The sequence below is a fragment of the Microcaecilia unicolor genome, chromosome 5 (assembly GCF_901765095.1).
Source record: "Microcaecilia unicolor chromosome 5, aMicUni1.1, whole genome shotgun sequence".
NCBI lineage: Eukaryota > Metazoa > Chordata > Amphibia > Gymnophiona > Siphonopidae > Microcaecilia > Microcaecilia unicolor.
In genome coordinates, this window is record NC_044035.1 from 355,066,444 (window position 1) to 355,079,286 (window position 12,843).

At 44.9% G+C, this 12,843-nt stretch overlaps 1 protein-coding gene across 1 annotated transcript in view; it reads right to left on the reverse strand.

Moving 5' to 3' along the window:
• The window catches only part of PIEZO1 (piezo type mechanosensitive ion channel component 1), a gene marked incomplete in the record, with an annotated part of 321,245 nt that overhangs the window by 137,207 nt on the left and 171,195 nt on the right, over positions 1-12,843 (reverse strand). Inside the window, 3 exon segments of the mRNA XM_030204591.1 lie at positions 1,105-1,216; positions 2,168-2,428; positions 9,639-9,739. Of these exon segments, the coding sequence (XP_030060451.1) occupies positions 1,105-1,216; positions 2,168-2,428; positions 9,639-9,739 (474 nt within the window).

Sequence of the window (12,843 nt, forward strand, 5' to 3'; positions counted from 1 at the left end):
CAGTTTTAAAAGTTATGCTCATAAATTCAAATCTGCTATTCATTTCCCTAATTTATGAGCCCTAGTGCTGAAAATCGGTGCTAAGCTCCTAACCTTTTTCCACACTCTAAATCCGCTCCTCTTGCCACCCACTTCTTATGCTCCCAAATTGAGGAGTTTAAATTTTCAGAGAGACCAATTTAGGAGCCTAAATCCTGTGAATACTGAACCATTGTGAACACGTTTCCAATTATGCCAAATTAATTCCTCTTACCCACATGCTGATCCTGTCTATTGCATGTTATACAGTCTCTCTCCTCCCTTGCAGTCTCTCTGGCTCTCTAACTGACTTTCTCCAACTGATCAGAACTTTCTACTTTCCCCTCCCCCAACATTCCAGGTCAGGCTCTCGGTCACCCAGGATACTCCCTCCTCCCTCTCATCACCCTCTTCTTCTCACCCTCCCTCTTCACTCAGCCCTATCCTTCTCCCAGTTCCCCTCCCTGATTCCTACTTTATTTTCCTTCCATCCTTATCTTCCACATTCCTTCTCTTCTCATCCCTCCCATCTATTCATAATTATCCATCGCTGTCACCTCTCTCCTCCGTGTCCATCTCGCTCATCTGCCTCTGTCACACTGGCTTCTTCACTCCTTGGTATCCATCTCCACTCACTTCTCTCCCGTCTGTCACTCTCATCCGTTTCCATTCCTTACTTCTCCTCAGTGGCGTTGCTAGGGGGGCTGACACCCGGGGCGGATCACTGATGCGCCCCGGCCCCCCCCCAGCGAAGGAACCCCCCCCCCCGGGTGCACGCCGCTGGGGGGGGGGGGGGGGGGTTGCCGCACGCCTGTCCGCTTCGTTTGTTTCCATGCTCCCTCTGCCCCGGAACAGGAAGTAACCAGTTCCGGGGCAGAGAGAGCACAGAACGAACATAGCGGACAGGCGTGCGGCACCCCACCCCCCCAGCGGCTTGCACCCGGGGCGGACCGGCACCCACCGCCCCCCCCCCCCCTAGGAATGCCTCTGCTTCTCCTTCTACCACATTCACTGGCATCACGGTCTCTGCAAACCTCACCTATCTCCAGCCCTCTCACTTGCATCTTCCCTGCCCAGCGCTCTCACCTGTCTCTGGCACTCTCACTTCTACTAGTCCTGCAGCCGATTCTCTCTTTTTCAGCAGCTTCTCTTGCACAAACTGACGCAATAGGAGCCAGAAGGTCAGTGTATACAGGAGCTGAAAGACAAACAGACAGACAGACCAGATGATCCTCTCAGAGGAAGAGCAGTGCAGGCTAGACACACATAGGATGCATCTAATGCTGTGTAGTTGTTCCCACACTCTGTCACACTCTCTACACCACAGGACACTTTTCCGGTTTATCAGAATGGGACCGCCCACCCTTTAGATGTTCCTCTGCACCACTCCGATACTCTAACCACCAGCAGAAGGCTCTGCGGACACCAGGGCCCACTTTTCCTCCTCAACTAACTCAAAAACCCAACAGAACAACTTCAAGCAAGCAACCCTTCAATATTCCACCATACTCGGCATGCCAGCATCCTGGACCACCACACTTCTTCACAGCTGGTACCTACAGCCACATTAATGAAGCATCGGTGGGGGGGGAATTAAAATTGGTGAGATCCAATTGCCATGCGATGCTCCAGAAACTACTATAATCTCTCTATTCCCTAGGGTTAGTAAGGGAGGTCTGTGCCCCATGGAAGAAATGGCTGAAGTACCTCCAGTCAAACACACAGAAGAAAAAAACTTCACTGAAGGAAACGCCAGGCATCAACAGCAGAGAAACAGTACTGCAGCGCCGAGGAGCCTCAGTTGGCCAGGGATAGCCGGCCGAGAGCCGCACGTCTCAGGACCGGAGCGCGGACAGAAGGGGGCTGCCTCTCTCCCATAGCACACCACACGTTCGTGACGACTGCTGTAATAAAGACTTTTCCTGGACATGATTTGCGAGAGGTTCTTCTTTTGTTTCTCTACTGCTGATGCCTGAAGTACCTCCAAGACCACCACTAAAACTGGTTTATGGGTTATTGTGAGGCTGCTTTGAGGAACGTATCAGATGAGAAAGTTGGCCCTTTGCCTAGTCCTATAATTGCATGATCTGGAAGCACCTTTCATATGCCAGTCTGTACCCAGCTATTAACGGACCTGAGAACACCTTACCAATGCTCCCAAGTTCAAGCACGGGTATTGGGCTCGCATCAGCCCCAGCTGGGCCAGGCTCATGTAGCCAATCTTCGTGGGCAGCTCTGGTTCTAGGTCCATTCCCCAGATGTACTGCAGACTGCAGAGAGAGAGTCCGTACAGCAGGATGAAGGGAGAACACAACATAGCGAACTGACGCCGGTTCCGAACAATCCAAATCAGGCAGGCCCAGAGCAGGAGAACAAACGTCAGCCAGCTGTGGTAGGTGATGCTCCAGACCTGGTGGCACAGAGCAGAAGTGTTAAGCATTACTGTCACCCTACAGAAGGCCGGGGTCCTCTCTGAACCCGTTTGGTTTTTTTCCCAACATTTGTAGTATACTGTGTTGTGTTAATTTTGTTTCTTTTTATCTCCTCAACTGATTCCACCCCCCCCCCACCTACCCACCCACCCACACACCCTGTTTTTTTGAGATGTAAACTGCCTTGATGTCCTGAGGAGTTTTAAAACATTAAACCCCACAACGTACAGTGTGGCAAAGATAGCAAGGAAGAGAGGGAACGCAGAGAAAAGCTACCTTCAGACTGCAAGCACTACCTTTTGGTCAGGGGTGAGATAATTTATAAATGAGTTGTAGAGGAAAGCATTTCTCCACTACCAGGGTAAGGAACAAATAACAGTCCCTAAGGTTCAGGGAGGCCGTGGCCCAATCTGAAAGGGAGAGAGGGCAGAGGGTGTTGCTGGACAGATTCCTTAGTAGCACAGTCATTAGGAGTTAAGGCCAAGAAGAGAAGAGGACAAAGAAACAGAGAACCTTCTCTCTCAAACTTATATGCTCCAGAGAAGCCTGAAAAATGCTGAAAAACAGAACCTGCGGGAGAACCGCTCGGAGGAAGCCGAAATGGAATTCCTGGAAGCAGCTACTGAGAGGGATCCCATTTTACTTTGAGAGGGTTTTTTCCACTGAGGCCTGTACGGAAGGCTTTGCAACAGCTGTGTTGAATGTTACAATGGGTAGAGATTATTTATTGCATTTGTATCCCACATTTCCCACCTATTTGCAGGCTCAATGTGGCTTACAGAGATTTGTTATGACGTAGTCATTCCAGGATATCAGATACAATTGGTAGTGTACAAAAATAAGTAAAGGAAGAGAGAAGGAAGGTGTTAGGCAGGATAGTATAGAAGGTGGACTTTCATAGCTGGGTGGTTAGTGAGGTAGTTTGTAAGGCTATGGGTTCTCTTTGTAGGCCTTGTGGCTATGGGTTCTCTTTGTAGGCCTTGTCTTCAAAGATTTGCGGAAGTTGGTTATTTCGTCAATAGTTTTCAAGGCTGTAGGCACTGCATCCCACAACTGCGTGCTCATGTAAGAGAAGGTGGTGGCGTGTGTCAGTTTGTATTTTAGTCCTTTACAGCTGGGGAAGTGCAGATTGAGCCATTTGCGGGATGATCTTATGGCGTTTCTGGGAGGCAGGTCCACAAGGTTTAGCATGTAGACTGGGACGTTTGCGTGAATGGTTTTGTGTACAATCTCCTTGTACTCTTCTAACATCCAGAAGAGTTTAACATCTAAAAGGTCTAAAAGCAGCCTTTATGAAGAACTGATTTGTGTTTGGTTGTTTGGGATTAGAAAAGTTCAGGGGTACATTATCAGAGACTGATACTAAAGCACAGACTCAGTCCTGTCGTACAGAGCTTTTGCCCAAGAGGGAATGGTTAGGATGGCTGGTGGGCGTGAGGATCGCCCTGGTCACTTGCCTGACTGGTGCGAAGGTGGCGGACCTCACGCGTCACCTAGATAGGATTTTAGATAGTGCTGGGGAGGAGCCGGCTGTCTTGGTACATGTGGGTACCAATGACATAGGAAAATGTGGGAGGGAGGTTCTGGAAGCCAAATTTAGGCTCTTAGGTAGAAAGTTCAAATTCAGAACCTCGAGGGTAGCATTTTCCAAAGTGCTTCCCCTTCCACACGCAGAGCTCAAGAGAAAGGCAGAGCTCTGGAGTCTCAATGCATGGATGAGGCGATGATGCAGGGAGGAGGGTTTTAGATTTGTAAGGAACTGGGCAACATTCTGGGGAAGGGGGAGCCTATTCCGAAAGGATGAGCTCCACCTTAACCAGGGTGGGACCAGGCAGCTGGCATCGGCATTTAAAAAGGAGATAGAGCAGCTTTTAAACTAGAAACAGGGGGGGAAGGCCTACAGTCGCTCAAAAGCGCATGGTTCGGGATAAGGTATCTTCCAAAGATATCACCAAAACCGGGAAGATAGGGTATCCCGATAGCGAGGTTGCAAAAGAGACCATAGTAGATTAGGTGTCCTTAAATAAAAACCAGACAAAAGACTGCAAATTAACACTGTCGACTGCTGAGCAAGATGTAAATAGGAACAACAAACATAGTTTGAAATGTCTATATGCGAATGCCAGAAGCCTAAGAAATAAGATGGGAGAGTTGGAATATATTGCACTAAATGAAAAATTAAATATAATAGGCATCTCTGAGACCTAGTGGAAGGAGGATAACCAGTGGGACACTGTCATACCAGGGTACAAATTATATCATAGTGATAGGGTGGATCAAATTGGTGGAGGGGTTGCATTGTATGTTAAGGAGGGCCTTGAATCAAATAGATTAAAAATTCTGAAGGACACAAAACACATCTTGGAATCCCTACAGATTGAAATTCCATGTGTAAAGGGAAAAAGGATAGTGATAGGAATGTATTACTGTCCACCTGGCCAGGATGAACTGACAGATGTAGAAAATGGAAGAAGAATACGACAAAATAATAAGAAACAGCATTAGGAATGGCAAGTCAAATGCAAAGCTCTGATAAGGAAGGAAAAGAGTGACTTTGAAAAAAATATTGCATTGGAGGCAAAAACACATAGTAAAAACTTTTGTAGGTATATTAAAAGCAAGAAGCCAGCAAAAGAATCAGTTGGACCTCTGGATGACTGAAGGGTAAAAGAGGCACTCAGGGAAGACAAAGCCATAGCAGAGAGATTAAATGAATTCTTTGCTTTGGTCTTCACCGAAGAAGATGTGGGAAAGACTCGATGTGGCAAAGCTGATGAGTCAGAGAAACTGAATGAAATCTCTATCAAACCTGGAAGATGTAATGGGCAATCTGACAAACTGAAGAGTAGCAAATCACCTGGACTGGATGGTATTCATCTCAGTATTCTGATAGAATTGAAAATAAGATGATACCTTTTTTATTGGATATAACTTAATACATTATGTCCAATAAAAAAGGTATCATCTTATTTTCTTTTCCATGTTTTATTTTGTTTGATTTCTATTGATAACCTTAAGAGTGGACTAACACGGCTACCACACTCCTCTACTTATGATAGAATTGAAAAATTAACTTGCAGAACTATTGTTGGTAACATGTAATTTATCTTTAAAATGAAGAATGGTACCAATATCAGTGGCCAAATGCATATTATCTCTCATATTAAGGGGGGGGGAGGATTAGAAGGGGGGAGGGAGGGTTGAGGGTTATGATGTTATATTAATAGCTGTATAAAATGCCTTGTTGATGTTTATTTCAAAAAGTTTCAATAGGAAAGAAATCTGTCAAAAGATGGAGAACTCAAAACATCCCACGGACAACAACACAATGAGATAAAAGTGGGAGGACGACCAAGGATTCCAAAGGCTGAGAAGATGTATAATAATGAAAGACTTTTATTAAGGTATAAAGACTGCATCAGGAGTCTTGTTATCAAATACCTTGGGAGCTATTGATGAAGACAATCCTCAAGACAAAGAGGGTCTTTAAAAAGACCGTTGTGGAGGTAAGTGTTCTTGGTGGTCTCGATGGACTACGCGCTTGTAGTAGATTACCGCAATTGGCCAATGTAACACTGATTTTTAAAAAAGGCTCCAGAGCTAATCTGGGAAATTATTGACCAGTGAGTCTGATGTCAGTGCCATGCAAAATGGTTGAGACTAATATAAAAACAAAATTACAGAGAAAATTCAAAAGCATGGATTAATGAGACAAAGAGAACATGGATTTAGTGAAGGGAAATCTTGCCTCACCAATCTATTATAATTTTTTTGAAGGGAAGAACAAACATGTGGATAAAGGTGAGCCGGTTGATATTGTGTATCTGGATTTTCAGAAGGCGTTTGACAAAGTACCTCATGAAAGACTCCAGAGAAAATTGGAGAGTCATGGGATAGGAGGTAGTGTTCTATTGTGGATTAAAAACTGGTTAAAAGATAAAAAAAACAGAGAGTAGGATTAAATGGTCAGTATTCTCAATGGAAAAGGGTAGTTAGTGGGGTTCCCCAGGGCTCTGTGCTGGGACCGCTGCTTTTTAACATATTTATAAATGACCTAGAGATGGGAGTAACTAGTGAAGTAATTAAAATTTGCTGATGACACAGTTATTCAAAGTTGTTAAACCACAAGAGGATTGTGAAAGACTACAAGAGAACCTTATGAGACTGGGAGACTGGGAATGACAGATGACGTTTAATGTGAGCAAGTGCAAAGTGATGCATGTGGGAAAGAAGAGCCTGAGCTACAGATAGGTTCCACATCAGGAGTCACTGAGGAGGAAAGGGATCTAGGTGTCATTGCTGATGATATGTTGAAACCCTCTGCTCAGTGTGTGGTGGCGGCTAAGAAAGCAAATAGAATGTTAGGTTTTATTAAGAAAGGAATGGAAAACAGAAGTGAGGACATTATAATGCCTTTCTATCGCTCCATGGCGTGACCACACCTCGAATACTGTGTGCAATTCTGATCACCGCATCTCAAAAAAGATATAGTGGAATTAGAAAAGGCACAGAGAAGGGCAACGAGAATGATAAAGAGGATGGGACGATTTCCCTATGAGGAAAGACTAAAGCGTCTAGGGCTGTTCAGCTTGGAGAAAAGACGGCTGAGGGGAGATGTGATAAAGGTCTATAAAATAATGGGTGGAGTTGAACACAGACGTGAATCGCTTGTTTACTCTTTCTAAAAATACTAGGACTAGGGGGCACGCAATGAAGCTACAAAGCAGTAAATGTAAAACAAATTGGAGAAAATATTTCTTCACTCAGCGTGTAATTAAACTCTGGCATCTGCTGCCAGAGAATGTGGTAAAAGGAGTTAGCTTAGCGAGGTTTTAAAAAGGTTTGGATAGCATTCTAAAAGAAAAGTCTATAAGATGAACTTGGTGAAAATCCACTGATTATTTCTAGGATAAGCAGCATAAAACATATTGTACTGTTTTGGGATCTTGCCAGGTACGTGTGACCTGGATTGGCCACTGTTGGAAACAGGATATTGGGCTTCATGGACTTTCGGTCTGTCCCAGTATGGCAATACCTATGAACTTACGACAGCAGCCTAAGTAGCTGTGCTCTGTCTCCAGGATTTAAAAGTAGCCAAGCTGAGTTAAAAAGACATTTTTTTCTTTTCTTGTGGTTTTTAAACTGCAAGGGCACCCGAGTATAATGCTATAACAGGAAGCCTAATGGATTTTTTGGAATTTTAAAGTAAGCCAGCAGTTAAAATCTTTCGAAATGAGTATTTTTCTTCCAAACTGTTATGAGGTGTTCCCTGTAAGTGTAAACTGTGTTTGAGTGCTATTTTTCTTGCCCTGCCTAAAATAAAAAGGATATTATAAAAGTTTGGACTAAGACCCAGAACAGGTTTGAATGCATTTTGTTTTCCTTTTTCGTCTCCTTACATTGGAGAAAGCTGACGTATTCCCGAGACCGAGAAGCCTGTAACTCTGGAACATTTTTCTCCATTCGCCAACCAGTAGGGAGTGATTTCCAGTGGTGACAGCAGGAATGACTTTAGAAAAAAGGTGGAAGAGGGGAGATATGATAGTGACATTTAAATACCTATGAGGAATAAATGCACACGAGGCAAGTCTCTTTCAATTGAAAGAACGCTCTGGAATGAGGGGGCATAAGATGAAGGGGATAGACTCAGAAGTAACCTAAGGAAATACTTCACGGAAACAGTGGGGAATTCGTGGATCAGCCTTCCAGTGGAAGTAGTGGAGATAAAAATAGTATCTGAATTCAAGGGCGCTTGGGATAAGTACACAGGATCTCTAAGAGAGCGATAGGGAGAGTAGACGGCATGGATGGGCAGACTGAATAGGCCACATGTCGTCATTTTTCTATCATGAGCTGAAGAGTCTGCTTGTCAATAGTCAAACCAGCATAAGCAAAAAGATTTGGAAAATAACCAATATGTAAAGTTAACCTGGTTTTTACATGTATATGTATCCCAGCATGTCTAATAAATATTCAGTGTAGAAATACCGAAAAACAGCTCTGTCTGAGGCACATGATGAACAGAGCTGAAGAGCCACAGAGTGAAGAGAGTAATAGTAAGCTAAGGAAGAGAGAGTATAAGAAGGCAGTAAGTGCACGAAGCAGTGTAAGGGAAGCAAAGACTAGTAAAAATCTTTAAAGAACTGGGGCTAGTCATAAATCTGGAATAACGGTTTATCAGCAAGGTTGACCAGTAACAGGTACTCTAGGGCATGGACGGCTGCCTTGATGCGTGGCGCTCTACGGCAGGGATGGCTGCCTTGTTGCGTGGCGCTCTACGGCAGGAACGGCAGCTTTGTTGCGTGGCGCTCTACGGCAGGAACGGCAGCTTTGTTGCGTGGCGCTCTACGGCAGGGATGGCTGCCTTGTTGCGTGGCGCTCTATGGCAGGGACGGCTGCCTTGTTGCGTGGCGCTCTACGGCAGGGACGGCTGCCTTGTTGCATGGCACTCTATGGCAGGGACAGCTGCTTTGTTGCGTGGCGCTCTACGGCAGGGATGGCTGCCTTGTTGCGTGGCGCTCTACGGCAGGAACGGCAGCTTTATTGCATGGCGCTCTACCGCAGGGATGGCTGCCTTGTTGCGTGGCGCTCTACAGCAGGGACGGCTGCCTTGTTGCATGGCACTCTATGGCAGGGACAGCTGCCTTGTTGCGTGGCGCTCTACGGCAGGGACGGCTGCCTTGTTGCATGGCACTCTATGGCAGGGACAGCTGCCTTGTTGCGTGGCGCTCTACGGCAGAGACAGCAGCCTTGTTGGGTGGCGCTCTACAGCAGGGACGGCAGCCTTGTTGGGTGGCGCTCTAGGGCAGAGACAGCTGCCTTGTGTGGAGCTCTATGGGATGGCTGCCTTGTTGCGTGGCGCTCTAGGGCAGAGACAGCTGCCTTGTGTGGAGCTCTAAGGGATGGCTGCCTTGTTGCGTGGCGCTCTACGGCAGGGACAGCAGCCTTGTTGGGTGGCGCTCTAGGGCAGAGACAGCTGCCTTGTGTGGAGCTCTAAGGGACGGCTGCCTTGCTGCATGGTGCTCTATGGCAGGGACAGCAGCCTTGTTGTGTGTTGTTTTGGTAAGAGGAACTGTAGAGCAAAGTGTGAGAGAAATATGGGGGGAGAGTGTTAAGGAGTGTAACCTGACAATTACAGAAGCACTTTGCTAAGTGTAGGCAGTGAGGTCAAAGAATAAGCCGGCTCACCATCATTGCAATGAGAGCACAGATGTAGCTTTGCTTCATGACGACGTGACTCAATATGTGGAAAGGAGAGAACTCTTCATGCCGTTCAGCTTTTTTCTGATCTGTGATAAAAGCAGAACATAGTAAATCACAATAGAGCCCCTTCAGTTTGGGTAATTTCAAATAACTTCCCATAGGTAGCCCACACCACCACCCCATCCCCCATGTCTTCTACCCAACTTCTAAACCTTCTTCCTTTCATTGCCCTCCATATCTGATCCAAGCAGGCCCACCATCTGCTGCAGTGCTAAGCGGAAATCAAGACTCAGTGTTGCAAGAAACTGACTGCTACTGCTTGCCAGGCCAGGCCCCTCACTGCCCTTTAATGAAAGGCTAAAACAAGAAGCAAAGTTGCAAGAAAATATGGTGAATAGAAATACAGCTGTCACTGGGAACAGTCAGTACCATGGAGCCAGATTGAAGGCAACATTCCACCTGATATACAGACCAGCAAATGCACACCTTGCTTCCCTGTATATCTGTACAAATTATACAGATAATATCAGAAACAAAGTGGGGGAGGTGGTTCAAATTATCCAGCAGGCCTCATATAAATGGATAGTGCCTGCGTGGTCACCACATTTATACAGGCAGCCAAGGTTAATTGGGCAGGAATGCACCTACTTATAAGGGAGGGGAAAAGTGAAATGGCACTTGATATACCGACTTTCTGAGGTTTTTTTTGCAACTACATTCAAAGCGCTTTACATATATTCAGGTACTTATTTTGTACCTGGGGCAATGGAGGGTTAAGTGACTTGCCCAGAGTCACAACGAGCAGCAGTGAGAACTGAACTCAGTTCCCCAGGATCAAAGTCCACTGCAGTAACCACTAGGCTCCTACAGTTCATGTAGGGGCCTGCCCTTGCAGATCAGCAATGCGGCCGCGCGGGCTTTGTTTGGCTTTCATTTCTCTTGCGGAGAGATCACCTTCTGTAGGTGTTGGCTTCGTTGGAGTTGGATATATTATTACTAACCATGATCTCACCAACTGAAAAAAAAAACCTTTTGTTTTCAGTCAGCTACACAAGAAGTGTCCCCCTTGTCTTACAACGACTTAGCCCCTTCCACTACACTCAGGATCTTATAGACTCAGGCATATCTCCCCTATCAGATGTCTCTCCTCCAAGCTGAAGAACCTCAACCTTTTTAGCTTCCCTTCATAAGGGGCTCTTTTTCAAAGGCGTGTTAAGCTCTATGTGCATTCAGTGCACGTCCAAATGAGATCACCACCAGCCTACTGCGACCCTTGGCAATAATTTCAGATTTGGCGTGCGCCCATAATGCTTGGATGATTTATTTTATTTCCTCCCACGCGCGCTGTTTCTGGTGATAATCGGCAGTTGGTACCTGCTGACCGGTCATCAAGCGTGTACCCTTACCGTGAGATCAATTGGTGGCATTAAGGGCTCAGGTCAGTTTTAGACACGCGCTGGTTTTAGTTTTAACGCACACCCTTTTCCTGTCCCATTAAAAAAAAGCCCTTTCTTGCAGACGTGGTAAAAACTGGCCCGGCGCACGCCCAAAACATGCACCTACACTGCCGCAGGCCACGTTTTACCACGGCTTAGTAAAAGGACCCCAAGAGAGTCGTTCCATCTTCTTTATCACATAGCTGCCCTTCTCTGTACTTTTTCTAATTCCTCTAATCTTTTTTTTTTGTTTGTTTTTTGATGGGGTGCCCAGAATTGCACACGGTACTGAAGATGAAGATGAAGTCAAACCACAGATTAGATCAGAATACTGAGGGCTTAGAATATTTTCTGTTTTATTTCTCTATCCTTTCCCAAATAATTCCTAACATTCTTGTCATGCCCCAGTCTTAATGACCCCTGGCAGAAGATGAAAGATTGCTCTGAGATGTCTACTCAAGGGTAAGCTTTGTAAAAGCCAAATGCAGTGAAGGATCCAAGACTTTATGAAACGATCCTTCATTTCTGGGGAAACCATGACATCGGGCCCACAGTCTACTACTACTAATCATTTTTATAGCGTTACTAGATGTACGCAGCGCTGTACACTTGAACATGAAGAGACAGTCCCTGCTCGACAGAACTTACAATCTAATTAGGACAGACAGGACAAATAAGGGATAAGGACAAAGAGTAGCAAGATTCTGGAATCCCAAAGAGTAGCAAGATTCCATGCAGAATCCCAAAGAGTAGCAAGATTCCGTGTGGAATCCCAAAGAGTAGCAAGATTCCGGAATCCCAAAGACTACTACTACTTATCATTTCTATAGCGTTACTAGACGTACGCAGCTCTGTACACTTGAACATGAAGAGACAGTCCTTGCTCGACAGAGCTTACAATCTAATCAGGACAAACAGTTCAGCTTTTCCCACAAATGAGAAGACGCTTTACTGGATCAGGCCGCAATTTCCCCAGTATATATATAGAGAGTAATTTTCAACAGATCACCTGGGATGACATGCGCCAAGCGTGGATTCTATAAAGACAGTTGTGCATGCAGTTGCGGTTCTAGAATACAAATGTAAGTCTGCATTTACATTCCTTAACTTTAGATGTGAACACGTTACCCTCAGTGGCTGGTTAAATGCTTGCACCTAACTGTAAATCAACTTAAAACGGACACACTTAAAGATCCATCTCATTTGAAAGACAGGGGGCCATTATATGTCCAACAATCAAAACAACTGGCCCAGTGTCTTATGCTTTATAACAAATTCTTTAATTTTCCACAATTGCTTGAAAAATTGTACATATAAAACCATTTTTTCATAGCTAAGCTAGCTTTGTAAAGTCACCTTAATTACTCTATATAAGGACCATTGACAGGTTTTTTTCAGTTGATGGGAAGAAATCAACTAACTTGGACTGATCTAATTACTGGCATTTTACTTCAGTAATTTTCACCACGGACTGACTTCCAAGGATTGGATAAGGTTTTTAATGATGTTATATATGTGGGAAATGTATGTTGGTTTATGTCTTATATGCTTTTGATAAGATTGCTGTGCTCTATTACTATACTATAAAAGTGACTTTTCAAATAAATACATTTGTATAAAATATAATGTTATGATTAATGTAAGAACCTTCTTTAAGATGGTTTGGACTTATTCAAATGAACAAATGATCATACATCCAGTGTAGCTGCTAAACACTCGCACGCTGGACACCAAAAGCCATTGTGTCCATCTGA